This window comes from Sapajus apella, unplaced genomic scaffold, assembly GCF_009761245.1.
Source record: "Sapajus apella isolate SASKATOON/1434 unplaced genomic scaffold, GSC_monkey_1.0 scaffold143, whole genome shotgun sequence".
NCBI classification, from domain to species: Eukaryota; Metazoa; Chordata; class Mammalia; order Primates; family Cebidae; genus Sapajus; species Sapajus apella.
The window spans coordinates 1060844-1076351 of NW_022437083.1; the positions used below are offsets into that span (position 1 = coordinate 1060844).

The 15508-nt window shown below is 38.1% G+C and overlaps 1 protein-coding gene across 11 annotated transcripts in view; it reads right to left on the minus strand.

Moving 5' to 3' along the window:
- Positions 1 to 15508, minus strand: part of ULK4 (unc-51 like kinase 4) — a 630679-nt gene that overhangs the window by 384838 nt on the left and 230333 nt on the right. For 10 of the 11 annotated variants that reach the window (XR_004264542.1, XR_004264544.1, XR_004264543.1 and 7 more), the window contains one exon: positions 8695 to 8778. Coding sequence is in view for 8 of the 11 variants with exons in the window: in XM_032264293.1 (XP_032120184.1) it covers positions 8695 to 8778 (84 nt within the window). In the remaining 3 variants the exon portion in view is untranslated. Of the gene's footprint in view, positions 1 to 8685; positions 8779 to 15508 lie in introns of all 11 variants that reach the window. The other variant, XM_032264292.1, reaches the window with a different exon arrangement.

Consider the following 15508-nt stretch of genomic DNA (forward strand, 5'->3'; position numbering starts at 1 on the left):
TCTAAATATACTTATAAATTGTGGATTTCTCTAGAACCAGACAAGACAACGTAAAACAAACACATCCAGCTATCCACATTTCCTTTAGAATGAGAGATGCTGTTTTACCAACAGCTTTCAAAGATAGTTAGCCATCACTAGCAGCTGAATCAAGAAAAAGGATTTCCACAGGAAAAACAAAATGCTAAACTTTTCAACAGTAAAATAAAACTTTATGCTCAATACAGTTAAACGATAATATCACTGGAAGAATACAAAACACTTTAGCAAAGGCAACAATTAGGACTATTTTAATTTGCTCAGTGTTTTAAATACTTTATGCTTGCTTTATCCCCTAAAATTCTACTTTGACAAAAAGTATGGATGTGTGCCCAATTTAAACAAGTGGCTGAGGGCACTGGAACATGAGCCATGGTCCAGAAAAAGAAGAAAGAGCCAGTTAAAAACAGATGCTTAAGAGTTCAGTCCCCACTAGGGAAACCTTGTTTCTTATTCTGCAGAGGGCCAGTGAAGAAGAAATGAGAAGCCACATATGAGTGACCCTCAGACAGACACAGGAGCTTCACAGACTCGGAGGCTGACCTGTGTCTCATTATGAGGATTTCCAATATACACAGGCAGCTTGAGAAGCAGCCAATTATTTCTGAAGAAATCAGTTCATTCTAACCAAGTTGTTGGGATGCAGTGGCTCACGCCTGTAATCCCAGCACTTGGAGGCTGAGGTGGGAGGATCACTTGAACCCAGGAGTTTGAGCCCAGCCCGGGCAACATAGCAAGCTGTCATCTCTACAAAAAAAAAAAAAAAAAAAAAAAAAAAAAAAAATTGGAAAACTACCTGGGTGTAGCAGCATGCACCTGTGGTCCCAGCTCCTTGGGAGGCTGAGGCAGAAGGATTGCTTGGGCCTGCAGTTCAAGGCTGCAGTAAGCTGTGATCACACCAGTGCACTACAGCCTGGGCAACATTAGAATGAATTTATTAACACAGTTACATAGTTATTTAACTCATTCAGAGTTCATCAAAGGAAATATTTTAGCTGTATAAATTCAGCTAATTGAGGGTAAAAAACTTAAATGGCTTATTTTAACAAGTTTAACAAATATCTCAAACATCTCTGATGATTTGGGCTCTTGCGTCTATCAGACTACAAAATTTAAATTAAAATACATAAGAACATGGCAAAGCCTAACTTTATTAGGGCACATAACAAACTGAAAGGCAGACTTAAGTGGAAGCCGTGACTTGGGTATCCTCAATGGCTTGCACAATTGCTTTCCAAAGTCAATTCAAAAAGACTGTCCCGCCCATGCAGTTTTTTTTCTGCTACTGAAAACCTTTTTCCCCCAATTTTTTTGTAGGGTGCTGGAGCTCTGGTTTGAGTCAGTATCACTAGACATTTCTAACTTCTGTCAAAGGAATTACCTCTTCTAGGGATGCTCATAGTAATATTTCTTCCTCTAGAATAATGAAAAGGATGAAGAAAGGGAAGGAGGAGGGGGTTGGAAAGGGACACTTACATAGCATTTTCTATGGACTAGGGGTCCACAGAAATACTGGTATTTCTTTTATTACTCTCATTTTCCAGGGGGGAGGAATTTAGGTACAGACAAATGAAGTAACTTTGCCAAAATCATATAGTTAGTTGGGTTAAATTCCTTTAAATGCTACTATCATCAAAAGACACAGCATTAAAAAATCATTACATGTATTAAAATCATTACATTGTTTAATAAAAGCCTATTTATAAATCTGTCTCTTCCATTAAATACTAAGCACCCTTAGAGTAAGAACTTCCTTATCATTTATTTATGCCATCATTCAGTAGTTGCTAATTAAGATGTTTGATAAATTAATGAATGAAAGAATGAACAAATGAACCAAAAACTAATGAGAAGTCAGTGGACGACTGGTGAGTGTATGGGCAGAACCACTTTTCACTGAACACTGCATCATTAATTCACTGTACACTGCATCATTAATTCACTGTGAACTTCATTTAAGAGAACCCTAAAATTTCATTCCAATGAACAGAATTTTATGAATCTTTTGTCATAAAACAAATAGCTCTAACAAGCAAACTAAAATAACAATTCTTAGATACAGAACATAAACAATTTTTTTTTTTTTTTTTTAATTACAAAAAAAGTTAAATTTTGCTCCAAAAGAACTCAAGGAAGTTAAAATCTAATTTGTTTGCTAAGGAAGATTTGCTGAAAGCTAATTATCTCTTAATGGAAACAAGATTCTGGAGTGCTGCTTTCTCTGAAAGGAATGGTTTTGGTGCAACCTACTGTAAAATTAAGGCGAGAGAAAAGGGCAGAGCTCAAGGGAGTTCACACACCCCTCCCAATAAAGCTGCACCAACATGGCAAACAATGTACCTTTCTGCTGGACCTCAATAACAAACTAGATCCATGAGGGCAGCCCTGTTTAAACAACAAAAATCCCAGCCATGTACAATGCAGATTTGATCATGCTCGTCCCTCACTTGAAGGGGAACGATAAATTCCCAACGGTCATATGACTAAGCTTTGAGGGCTTCTATCAACTAAGAATCCCATAAAATAAGAATAAACGTACAAAAATAATAATGCTTCACCTGGCATGGGATGGTTTAATGTTCCAATAGTTATTACCTGGTACTCTAAACTCATAATATATACAAACAAAATTAAAATGCATATCCTTCAAAGAACATGGTGCTGTTGGATACAACTAATAAGCAAGTTAAATCTGTAACAAAGGGTTCATGGTTACTTTTACGTATTTGGAACTCTATCTGCACAATCAAGGCACGCTACTCTTGATACACATCTGTAGCTGAGCATTTTGCCTCAAAACCACTCACACCAAACTGCCGGGGAGGATCTCTAGGGCTAATGAATTGCCACTTTAGGCACTTGCCAAGAAGAGGGGTGATATTCCCCAGCACGAGGCCTAATTTTCTTTTGGTTACAGTCAGCAAATAAACAGAGCATTCACAAAAACTGACCACATATTAGGCCACAAATAAAAGCAAATAATAAGTAACAGAAATAGGACAAAAAAAGATTACCTGATCACAAAGCAAGAAAACCAGAAATTAATATCAAAGACTCAATCGTCACATAAGGGAATGGCAAAGATCACATATACACTAATTTAATAAAGGTTTTGAATTAAGAGATGTACTTGTACATAGATGGTGGAAAGAAAGCTGGTACAACTCAGACTGGGGGAAATTTGGCAACATCTCTCAAAATTACAAATCCTTAGACCAGTGGTTCTCAAACGTGTTTGCACAGTTAACAGCTGGGAAGCGTCTAATTACTGATGCCAGTGTCTAGCTCTAGAGATTGTGATTGACTTGGCCTAGGGCACAGCCTGAACTTCAAACATTTTAAAAGTTCCCCAGGTGATACTAATGTACAGACAAGTTTGAAAACTGCTTGCTTAAATGCCTTTTGATAGCAATTCCACTTCTCATTTATGGTACACATATATTCACACATATGATCAATGACCCATTTCATTAAATGTAGCTTTGTTTATAATACCAAAAGATTAGGAAAGAACAAATATTCTTCAAAAAGAGACTTGTTAAATCCATATGTAATGTTCATAAAATGCGACACTATGTATCTGTTAAGAGTAGCACAGATAGCATATGAATTACATGTCAATAATGCTGTTAATTTTTTTTTTTTTTTTTTTTGAGACAGAGTTTCGCTCTTGTTACCCAGGCTGGATTGCAATGGCGCGATCTCGGCTCACCACAACCTCCGCCTCCTGGGTTCAGGCAATTCTCCTGCCTCAGCCTCCTGAGTAGCTGGGATTACAGGCACGCGCCACCATGCCCAGCTAATTTTTCGTAGTTTTAGTAGAGACGGGGTTTCACCATGTTGACCAGGATGGTCTCGATCTGTTGACCTCGTGATCCACCCGCCTCGGCCTCCCACAGTGCTGGGATTACAGGCGTGAGCCACCGCGCCCGGCCCAACGCTGTTAATTTTTAAAAAGAGGTGCAGAAATGGTAGAGACAGCATGCTACTGTCTGTGAAAAACAGTACACACACACACACACAAACACATGCACAAACACACACAGACACACACACACAGACACACACACACACATACACACACATAAACAGACGCAGAAACACACACACACACAAACTGGCAACCGTGGTTCTCTCCTGAGGAAGAATTGCTTTTCTCTGTGTGCCCTTTCAAATACTGAAGTTCCAAACATGTTATGTATTAACTCTGAAAAATAAATGTTTAAAACTAAAATGAAATATAAAATCAATGTGGTCATATTCCCCAAGCAGAATTTTTATGAGGTAACATTCAAAGGGGCACAAGTGAACTTTCTGGAATGACAGAAACCCTCTTTATCTTGATTGTGATAGTGGATTACATAATTGTGTATCTTTTTCAAAACTCATAGAACTGTATACCTCAAATGGGTGATTATACTCCATGTAATTTATACCTCAATAAACCTGTGTTTATTTATTTTTTTAAAAAAAAGCTTACATGACACCCAAGGCCCCTTGAACGATGCTGATAGAAATGTAAATTGGTACAAGTAACCTGGAAAACTCCTGCACCTTTGTGGCACGGCGTATCTGTCAGATCTGGGTGAGCACACGCCCTTGGACCCAGCATTTTCACCCCTGCGTGAGTACCCAAAGGACACACATACAGGGGTTCACCACAGAGCGTGCAGAGGAAATTCACGACAGCAGAAACATGCAACAACCCAGTCTTGGTTAAAAGTAAACTGGATTGGGCGACTGTGTGTATTTGTGCAATGGAAAGCCAAGGGATGGTTTGGTTTGAAAAGCAGTGTTGCCAAGACCAAGGAACTGCAGGCAAAGGCCATAAGCAGAGAAAGATACACACATCCTTGACCATATGAAGGGGTGGTCACTCTCACTCATGGTGAGAGAAACTCCTGTTAAAATGACTCTGGAATAACTCATTTCACCTGTCACATGGCAACACTGCAAAATTTAATAAGTTTTGATGGCAAGACTTGTAGAGGAATAAGCATCCTCAGTATCTGCTTTGATAGTGTAAAACGGTAAACCCCAGCGAAGGTAATTTGGCCATATTAATAAAAAGTTCAATGTATTTCTCCTTTGATACAGCAATACATTTATAGGAACTATCCTATAAGATAATGTGTGCAAAATTACACATTTTAAGAATATTCATTATTTGCAATTACACAGATTAGAAACAAGTCTATTAGACACTAGATAAATTACAATATACGCATGCAATGGAAGATCTCACCATTGTAAAACACAGTGTAGAAGCTCTCTATGTATTGATACGGAAGCAAATCTAGAAAACAGACAGTTAAGTGAAAAAAAAAAACAAAAGAAAAAAACATACATAACATGCTAGTTGCATACAGAAGGGAGAAATGAGGACAGCCGCAGTGGCTCATACCTGTAATCCCAGCACTTTGGGAGGCCGAGGCAGGCAGATCACCTGAGGTCAGGAGTTTGAGACCAGCCTGACCAACATGAAAAAACCCCATCTCTACTAAAAAATACAAAAACAAATTAGCCGGGTGTGGTGGTGCATGCCTGTAATCCCAGCTACTAGGGAGGCTGAGGCAGGAGAATCATTTGTACCTGGGAGGCAGAGATCGCACCATTGCACTCCAGTCTGGGCAACAAGAGCGAAACTCCGTCTCAAAAAAAAAAAAAGGGAGGGGGGAGAAATGAAAACATACGTATTCACATTAGCTTGCATTTGGACACATAATGAAAATACTTAACCACAGGAAACAAGAAAAAAGAAGAGGAAAGAACGGGAAGAAATAAGAGTTCTCAGAATCTACCTTTTTAAAAATATTGCTCTTTTCTCCCCCACTAAAAATTCACTACTCATTGCAAAATGTTGCACTTAAAATCCATTCTTAAACAGTTAGGGAAATAAACAAACTCAAAAGTCTGATTACTTTTTCCCCCTTTATCCCTTCCTTAAGGTGTATAAATGGACTTTGCAAGTTGCACACATGCTGCTAGGACCTCCCTTTGCAGTGTGGGACAGTAATTGGTCTTTAATGCATTGCTCTTGTCCTCCTTAACCTTCGGAGCCTCAACCATAATTGACATGAAGCAAGACTTACTTTAACGCTCTGTTTCTCAGGAAAAGACAAACAGAATCCAGAAAGAGACCACAAATAAGACACAGGTATTCGGAAAGAGACCACAAATAAGACAAAGGTAGTGTCTAACGGGGACAGGGGAGGTAAATAAGTAATTTCAGTTAACAAAATGATTTAGATATCTTTGCATATCAGTATTGAAACTGTATCTTGCCCTTTTAAACTGTTACATGGTGTTCTGCAGTACAGCTATATCATAATTTACGTTTTACTTATATAAAATTATATAAATTATATAAAATTTTCTCATCTTTAAAATTATTTGCCTTAGTAGAATTTTATTTGTGTGTATGTGAATTTTTCTCTGGAACAAATCCTTCAAAGTAGAATTGAAGGTTGAAGGCTGTGTACCTTTCACACTTTAATTAAATACAGTGAATAAACGTTAAGAGAGATTCACTGTCATTAGTTAGTTACCTGAATGCAAATAAAATGAGATCCCATTTTCATTCATTTGTTTGGCAAAGATGTTGACAAGAGTATGAATAAAAATGATATGAAAAGACCTCCAAATCATTTTGCTAAGTGAAAAAGTAAATTTCAGGAAAATACATACAGAATGATACTATCTAGGCTTTTTGAAATCAACCACCACAAAGTAAATCTATTTATTTCAGTATTTATGTGTGTGTGTGCATGTACACAGGTATATACACATAAGTGTATATATATTCATATATATACACATAAGTGTATATATATTCATATATATACACACACATATATACATACAGAGAGGGAGGCAGGCAGGCAGACAGAGAGATAGATAAATACACAGATAGACAATAGACAGACAGACAGAAATTGAGTAGCCAGAAAAAAATCCAGGAGGACATACACCAAAGTAACAACAACTCTGAACACCAGGGAGAGGCCCGTGAAGCCGAGGGTGTCGGGGATAGAGAAGCCAAGGAGATCTCTTGATTTTATGGTTAGAATTTAAAGCAAAAGCAGTATATTCAAACATAGTTCAATCAAAACAAAAAAAAATACAAAAACTACTCCACTAAATTCTGCTTGTAAAGTTTTTTTTTAAAACTAGAGTAAATGGACTTCTAAACCTAGTTTCTAATCACTTTTAAGATGAAAAGATTCTACAGAGGCCAAAGAACTGCTTCTACTTCTCCAGGGTTGTTCTCAATATGAGGAAATTCAGCTGAATAGAGACGGCAAGAAGGAAAGGAGTCTTGGAAATACGACACGTGAATGAGCCCACGTTAACATTTAAAAACATGACTGCAACACGTTCCACCTAACGGAATGATAAAATGAGGATGCAGCATTAGCACTTGATGTCCAAAGTTCAGGAAAGAAACAACTATCTGAATTTTTATGCAACTTCTAAAACAGATTCACTCTTTAGAATTAAATTTCTTTTTTAGGAATGGAGAGTGATGCCTTCTGAGTGATGAATTTGGAAGGCTCATTGCTCAGGCTCTCTAAAAGACTACAGAAACACTGAAGCAAACGCTTTGCTTCCAACTGGCAAAGATAAAAAGGGCATCAGTTGAATGCCCCCCGGAATCTTCTGCAACATGGCTCAGAGCATCGAGGGCAGTATTTGCACGGCATCCTTTAGTAATGGATGAAGAAAGGTAGTGGAGTCTAGAACTACCACAGCCCAGCGCTCTATAACCCGAGAACACGAGCAGCTTGGCACCTGTGACTCAGTCAGGGCACGTCTGTGTCCTGACACACCCACTGGGACGAGTGTTTGGGATATGAGTACTTTCTAAAAACAGCCTTTCTTCTTTCCTGGTGACAACAGTCAGAGTGGCTCACAAGAATGCAGTACTTTCCGTGATGGGACAGCAGCCCAGCGGGAATGGAGACGGCTGGGGCTGTGTGATTTGGTTCTTTGTTAAAGGCCAACCTGTAGCTCTGGAGACACACTGCACCTACAGACGGTATTCAGATCCCAAAAGGTCCTCAGACAACACCTGTGCAGAAAAGTAATTTTCTTTTTCGAAAGCAAAAAGAACCTCTACCTTTCTTCCGCTTCTGTGGGCCTGGGTGTTCTCTAAGAGAAGCTATTCTTTACAAGACTAAAAACATCCTCAGCAACTAGTTCTAAAGAAATTTGGCATCATCATATTCAGTACCTTCAATAAAGGTAAAAGTCTCTACCGCTTAACAAGAAGTACATCAACTAAATAAAATGGTACCAAATAACAGTCAATAAACACTACTGAGATTTAATAAACTGTTCAGTACAAAATGAGGCACCGATTGACATTTCTAAAGTACATATATTGTCTTATTTCTTAAAAGAGATTATCATTGTAAAGCAGCATGCATTCTACAGTATGCCAATTCTAATAAAAATTTAAAATATGAGAAGAGTCAAAACAGTATAAATGACAGATATTACCACTCATGAAACATTGAAAAATGAGATTCTGACAACTCAAACATTGGTCTTTTGGAATCTCAGCATCTTTAGTAACATTTTCAGAACACATAAAATTCATTTTATAGGTGAGACACCAGAAAAAGAAATGTGAACTTCCAGTACCTAGTGAAGGTTGGGCTGTGTTCGGTCATCGCGACAAGCAGTTTCAGGGCATATGCTGGTACTGGGTCAGGTTCCACGAGAATGTGCTCATACCTGAAACGGTAAAGACATCTTTAAAATACTCAGCAGGAAAAATTATGTCCAACCTGGAATTCTATATCCAACCAAACTATCAATTTAGCTTGAGAGAGAGAGATATTTTACACACTAATAAAGATTTAAGTAATTTACCTCTCATGTGCCCCTTCTCAGAAAGTTACTGGCAAATGCTCTACTGAAATAATAAAATAAACCAAAAATTGAAAGATAAAAGGAAAAACAACTCAGTAGTTTTCTTCACTTAAATGCTACTCTGAAAATAGAAATAATATAGTATACCATAAGGTACAAACATCTGAAAAACATACAGACACTGAAATAAGCTTATGAGTCATAAAACCTACACAGGTTATTTAGCCTCTTAAAGTTTGGAACAACTTCACTTTCCAGTGCTGATAATGATAGTCACTTACCTCATAAAACATTGTTCTTGGGAAGATTCAGTGAGATAATCCATGTAAAACAATTAGTATTGAGCTGGGCATATCATAAGAGATCAATAAACATTAGGCATTTGTGTTGAAGGTCTCCAAGAACACCCTCACATTCAGAGAATTGCTAGAGAATTCACAGGACTCAGCAAGGCTACGATGTGGCACAGCTACGTAGCAAGGCCGCCTTCTGGATCACACGGGAAAGGGTCACACGGAGGACGGGAGGGTGCCAGGTGCCAGTTTCCTTATGTCCTCTGTCTTCCAGGAGGGGTCACACTCTTACCCCAGCACATGTGTGCGATGTTTCTGCCCAAGGAAGTCTACTGGGTACTCAATGGCCTAAGTTTTTTGTAAGGGGCGGGTCCTGTAGGCAACCTCTATCTAAAATGTATCAAAATTCCAGATTCCCAGAAGGAAAGCAGCTGTGTTCAGGGTAAACCATACTGTTTGCTCAAACAGTCGAGGCGCAGTGAACCACCCTTACCAGCTAAGTGTTAACTGGGTGCGCTCTGACAGCCAAGTTCCTAGATGTCTAGCCAATTGCGGTTTTGCTTACAACATTTTTGTAAACAAAAAATTTTTATGGATAGCAGCATCAGGCCTGCTATGTTAACTCTTCTTTGCACAGCAATTATTATTATCAATACTTGAAAAACCTAAGTTAAATTAGTACCAAAGAGAATAAAACTCAAAATGTCTTCATCAAAACTTCCACAACAAATTTCTCCGACGCTTGTTTTCCAATGTGATTTGCTAGGAAGAGGCTGGTTTACGTACTATGTCTTACCTATTGAGGTTCACTCTCCAGGATGCAGCAACGTGTAGATGCTCAGTAAACAAGCATCAAATGACTAAACCGACAAACTAACCAACTTGATTATTTAATTCTCTGGAATAGCCAGCTACAAAAAAGAGAGAAAAATGCCTCTAAATTTCCTAACTGGATATTTAAAAATCTGTGATAGAAAACAGACGCTTTTCATCTAGAGAGTAGGGCCCCAGGCTGACTCAGAGCTTATTTACTCTCATTTTGGAAATCATTGTGCAACAAGCCTAATTATATAGCCTGTAAGCAAATGTACGTATTTGCTACTCAGGAGGCTCAGGCAGAGGACTGCTTGAGTCCAGGCATCTAAGACTGCACAGAGCTATGATGGCATCCCTACATTCCAGCCTAGGTGACAGAGCAAGACCCTGTCTCTTTAAAAAAAAAAAAAAAAAAAAAGACAAAAAACCACTGCTGAAACACGACTGACTGAAATCGAAGTGTCCTGAGGCTGTCTGAGGTTATCTAACCTTGAAACAGGAGGGAGAATAAAGCTTGTACTACTAGCTTGTGCGTAAGGATTTTCCCAAAGAACATTGTTCTGTTTTCCTCCTGTTGGAAAAAGTAAAGGGCAAAATTCATAATGGGCATGTTTAGAATACAAATATTGAATATATTTTAGTTTAATCAAACGATAGGCTTGTAATGGTGAGCAAGATCCAGCCAAAGGTAGGCTGTGATTTATTTTGTCGTTGAAAGCGCAGCTAAGTTGATAGTAATTGAGTCCTGCACTCCTTCGAATGCAACTTAGCAGAAAAAAATATACGGTGATGAGCCCTGACTCCTGAAATGGCCTCAGAGAAGACTGACCAGTGAAGAGCTGGCCCATTTTGATGGACAGGGGCTGGAGAGGCGCACTCCATGTGCCCTGAGGCTGGCCACAGATTAAGATCACTGTTGACACCACAGTACCTGCTGCAGAAGGCGTCCCTGAACCTCACGCTTCCACCTCTAGGATCTAATCTAACCAAGACGTCTTTGCTAGAAGCCAAAGCAGCAGAGGTCCAGGCAGGAAAGGTCATTCATACCAAATTCACATCCATCCTGAAGAAGACAAAATCCCTTTTAAAAAAATCACATGTTCGGGAACTAAGTTAACAAGCTGAAGGTGAGACAGCCCCCGACTCTCCATTCTTCATTACCAGTCCTATAATTAATAAATCCCTATCCCGTCAAGTGCCTGGTATAAACAGGACCCCATTAGGTCAGCTGGGAGAAAACTGAAACTGGCTAAGTAACTCTGGATTATCGTGGGAAGATATTCTGAGGGACGTGATCAAACAATTGGTCAAGTAAAGGAAAGTGTCTTTCTGAATAAATGAAGAAGTCCATTCTGCAGGGATTCAGCCAGAGACTCAAATTTACATCCCAATGGAGTGTGCTGAGAATGTGGGGGAGTGGTCCCAGAATATTCAACAAACTTTAGGATGAAATACAATCAGGAAGATTCTGCTAAATAAAAAGCTAGAACACATTATAAAGCCACAATAATTATTATATATGGGGTGGACTAAAGAATACACATATACAGTCAGGTGCCACATAACAACACTTCTGGTCGATGACAGATGGCATATACAACAATAGTCATATAAAACTTTTTTCTATACCTTTTCTATGTCTGGATACACAAATTCTTACCACTGTGTTAGAGTTGCCTGCAGTATTCAGTGCAGTAACGTGCTGCGTAGGTTTGCAGCCTGAGAGCCATAGGCTATGCCACGTAGCCTAGGTGTGTAGCAGGCTCTGCCACCTAGGCTTGTGGATGGTAAACTCTATGATGTTTGCACAATGATAAAGCTGCCTAACGGTGCATTTCTCAGAACGTACTCCTAAGTGACGCATGACTATAAATCGAAAGGAAAGAAAGGTAACACCTAACGCTGGACAGGAAAAAGCAAATTTAGAAAGGGAGTTACACTGGTCAGACCGTATCTCAAGAAAACATGTATCTAATAAATTAAAATTTTAAGTTAAAAATGTTGACTTCATTAGAATACTGAAAATGAGTAAATATTCACATATTGTTGGATAAAAAGCCCTCTTCAGCCTAACAAATGTAAAATGAATGAGAAAAATACTTATAACTTTAAAGTTTTTAAAAGTTAAATATTTCTGAATGGCAAAACCACCAAAAACAAACCAAATGAGGAAAAGATTATTTGCAGAATGTGGGTGAAACAAAAAAGTTAATGTTCTTACTATATAAAGAGCTACTGCAAATCAATAAACCCACCACAGAAAAAACAGACAAAATTCACCAAAGAAGAAAATAAATGGCCAAGAAACATGGGGAAGAAATGATCTACTTCATGACCATCTGGATGGACACAAAGCAGAGTCAACGAGGGTACAATAAAATGGGCAGTTTCATAAAAGGAAGCTGGTGATACAAAGGTTCATCCTGTTTGGGAAAAAAAACAGCAGAATGTATTAAATACCTTTAAAATGCATATGATTTTAAGGGCTGGGGAGACAGACAGGGTCTGTCTTTGTTGCCCAGGTTGTAGTGTGGTGGCAAGATCCTGGCTCACTGCAGCCTCAACTTTCCAAGCTCAAAGGATCCTCTCACCTCAGCCCCGCCCCCTTCCTACTCCCATCCCAAAGTAGCTGAGACCACAGGCGCACACAACCACACCCATCTAATTGTTTTATTTCTTGTGGAGACAAGGTCTCACTATGTTGCCCAGGCTGGTCTTGAACTCCTAGACTATAGTGACCCTCCCATGTTGGTCTCTCAAATGCTGGGACTACAGGAGTGAGCCACGGCACCTGGCCAAAATGTATATAAACTTTTACACAGAAATTTTACTCCTAGAAATTCTACAAAAAGAAACAAGAATGTGTCCAAGGATGCAGCCATAAAAAAATGGTCTTTGAAGCATTATATATAATGTAAAACACAGAGAATTCCTAAATGTTTAGTGATTGGAAATTGTTTAAATGATTTTTAGTACACTTATAAATATAGGTATACATAATTTGATTATGAGACAGTCAATAATATAGTATTATATAAATATATATATAGTCACAGACATAGATAATAATAATACAATGTCCATGAATGGGGGGGCAGACAGGTTCCAAACAGAGAATTTTGGAAAGTACTGGGTAAATCTCACCAGGAATGAAGGAACCAAAGAATGGAGCAGGAATATATTAACTTCAAATGGTAGACAAGAAGCAAAACACTGAAAGTCTTGAATACTTGGGTAAATACTGTGAATGTGTTCTACAATCTTTAGGTTAAAATGTTTCTAAGCAAAGGAAGGATTTGAGGAAGGTAATGTGTTAAAATGCAGATCTAAAAGAATGAGACATGGATCTGAGGCTTGAAGAGTTTACAGAGATGTGTGTGGAAAGAGATATTCTGGGTTTAGGTACACAGCAGGTTGCCAAACAGCAAGGACCCTGAGGTAAAATCTAACCAACTAATGAGAATGTCCAGGACATTCCTCTAGACTGCTACAAGAAAAGGGTAGATGGCTGATGCTTTTTGGCATTTTCTGTACAGTCCCTTTGAAAATGTGAACTAGGTGACATCGTTAGTCAACTCCAAAACTGTGGGGATTCAGTCAGAGTGGTGGCAAAAATATTAAGGGAAAAATATGAAAGAAAGTTAGAGAACGTAGGCTCAAACCCTTTTGGAAAACGTAAGGGTTTTTTCTATAGTTCTTGGCTGAAGTCAGCCTTTTCCCCTTAGTTAAATAAATTAGAGTAGAAACAAAGGAATGTGGGGAGTTTATCTAACTAACTTGTTTACTCATGTGGTCTTAAAACTAACCTTTGAGCCAGATGGCCCTCTCAGCGGGAGGTGGACCAGGGAAATTACCCTCTAATGGTGTTTGCTTTGGGCTCAGAACCTGGCCTTTAATCTTTCTCCAGAAGCGTGTTGACTTAGAGCCTCTGTTGCTAAATCTATACTGAATAAATGCGAAGAGGACCAACTAGTCAGGGTTGTGTAGCTGCAATCTCTGTGAGTGTCTCATGACCACTTGTTCACTGGAAATTTGTGTCTGAGTACATTTATTCATTTGTCACGCAGCTGAGGTCTGTGGGACAGACCCTGACACAAAACTTTATAAAATGAAATTAAGCATAAATCAAATAATAGTTAACTTCAGGACTTTCCAGTCTTGTGATTTTTTATGTGATTGAGCTCTGTGTGATTCTCTGGTGTTTTGCATGGATACACAGACAAAAGTACATCAATAGTTAAATAGATACATAAAGGAATAGTGAAATGGACAGTCTGGTGGGAAAACCTACATATATTCATATAGGTATGTATATACACACACATACTTTTTTAAGTAAAAGAAACGTAGGTACTTCAAATAAGTGTTAAATATAATTGCATACAGTAAGCCCTACTCTCTTCTGGGTTGTCTCTTCAATTAGATCAACAGCAAATTTTCATTTTGAAAGCCTAAAATAGATAAAAGAAACGACTTCAATAAAGCAATACCCAAGATTTACAAAATACATCCAAAGAACTGAAGTGGTATAATTATCCTGATTGAGAAGGAGCAAATAATATTTAACTTTATGTTCTATTACCTACCACAACTCTCAAACTATCCCAATTCACATTTCAGTGGTTTGTATCCATAAGAAGGAGATCACTGTACCTAAATGTGCCAATTTCAGCACAGACTTAAAACATTATACAATGAGTAAGTAAAGGAAAGAAGGTAGAATATTATGATGCTTTTGATGCAAAAATATCTCAAGTTAAATTTTATCTACAAAAGGTTTATCAAAGGTGAAAAACATCCCATGCTCATAGATCAGAAGAATTAATATCATTAAAATGACCATACTCTCCAAAGCAATCTACAGATACAATAAAACCTCTATGAAAATACCAAGGACATTTTTTACAGAAATAGAAAAAGAATCAAAACATTCATATGGAATGACAACAACAGAAAAGGCCAGAAGAGTCAAAGAAATCCTGAGCAAAGAGAACAAATCTAGAAGCATCACACTACCTAATTTCAAAATATATTACAAGGCTACAGTAACCAAAACAGCATGGTATTGGTATAAAAATAGACACACAGACCAATGGAACAGAATAGAGAAGTAAGAAATAAATCAACACATTTGTAGCCAATTAATCTTCAACAATGCCATAAATACTAGAAAAAGGGCACTCTCTTCAACAAATGGTGCTGAAAAAACTGGATAACCAAATGCAGAAGAATAAAACTGGATCTCTCTCTCTCATCATATATATCATAATAGATTAAAGACATAAGACCTGAAACTATAAAATTGCTAAAAGAAAACACAGGGAAAATTCTTCAGGAGAGAATTTATAGCTAAGTCGTGGGAGAGAATTTATAGCTAAGACATCAAAAGCACAGGCCACATAAACAAAAATAGACAAATGGGACTATATTAATCTTAAAAGCTTCTGTGCAGCAAAATAAAGTCAATAAAGAGACAATCTGTT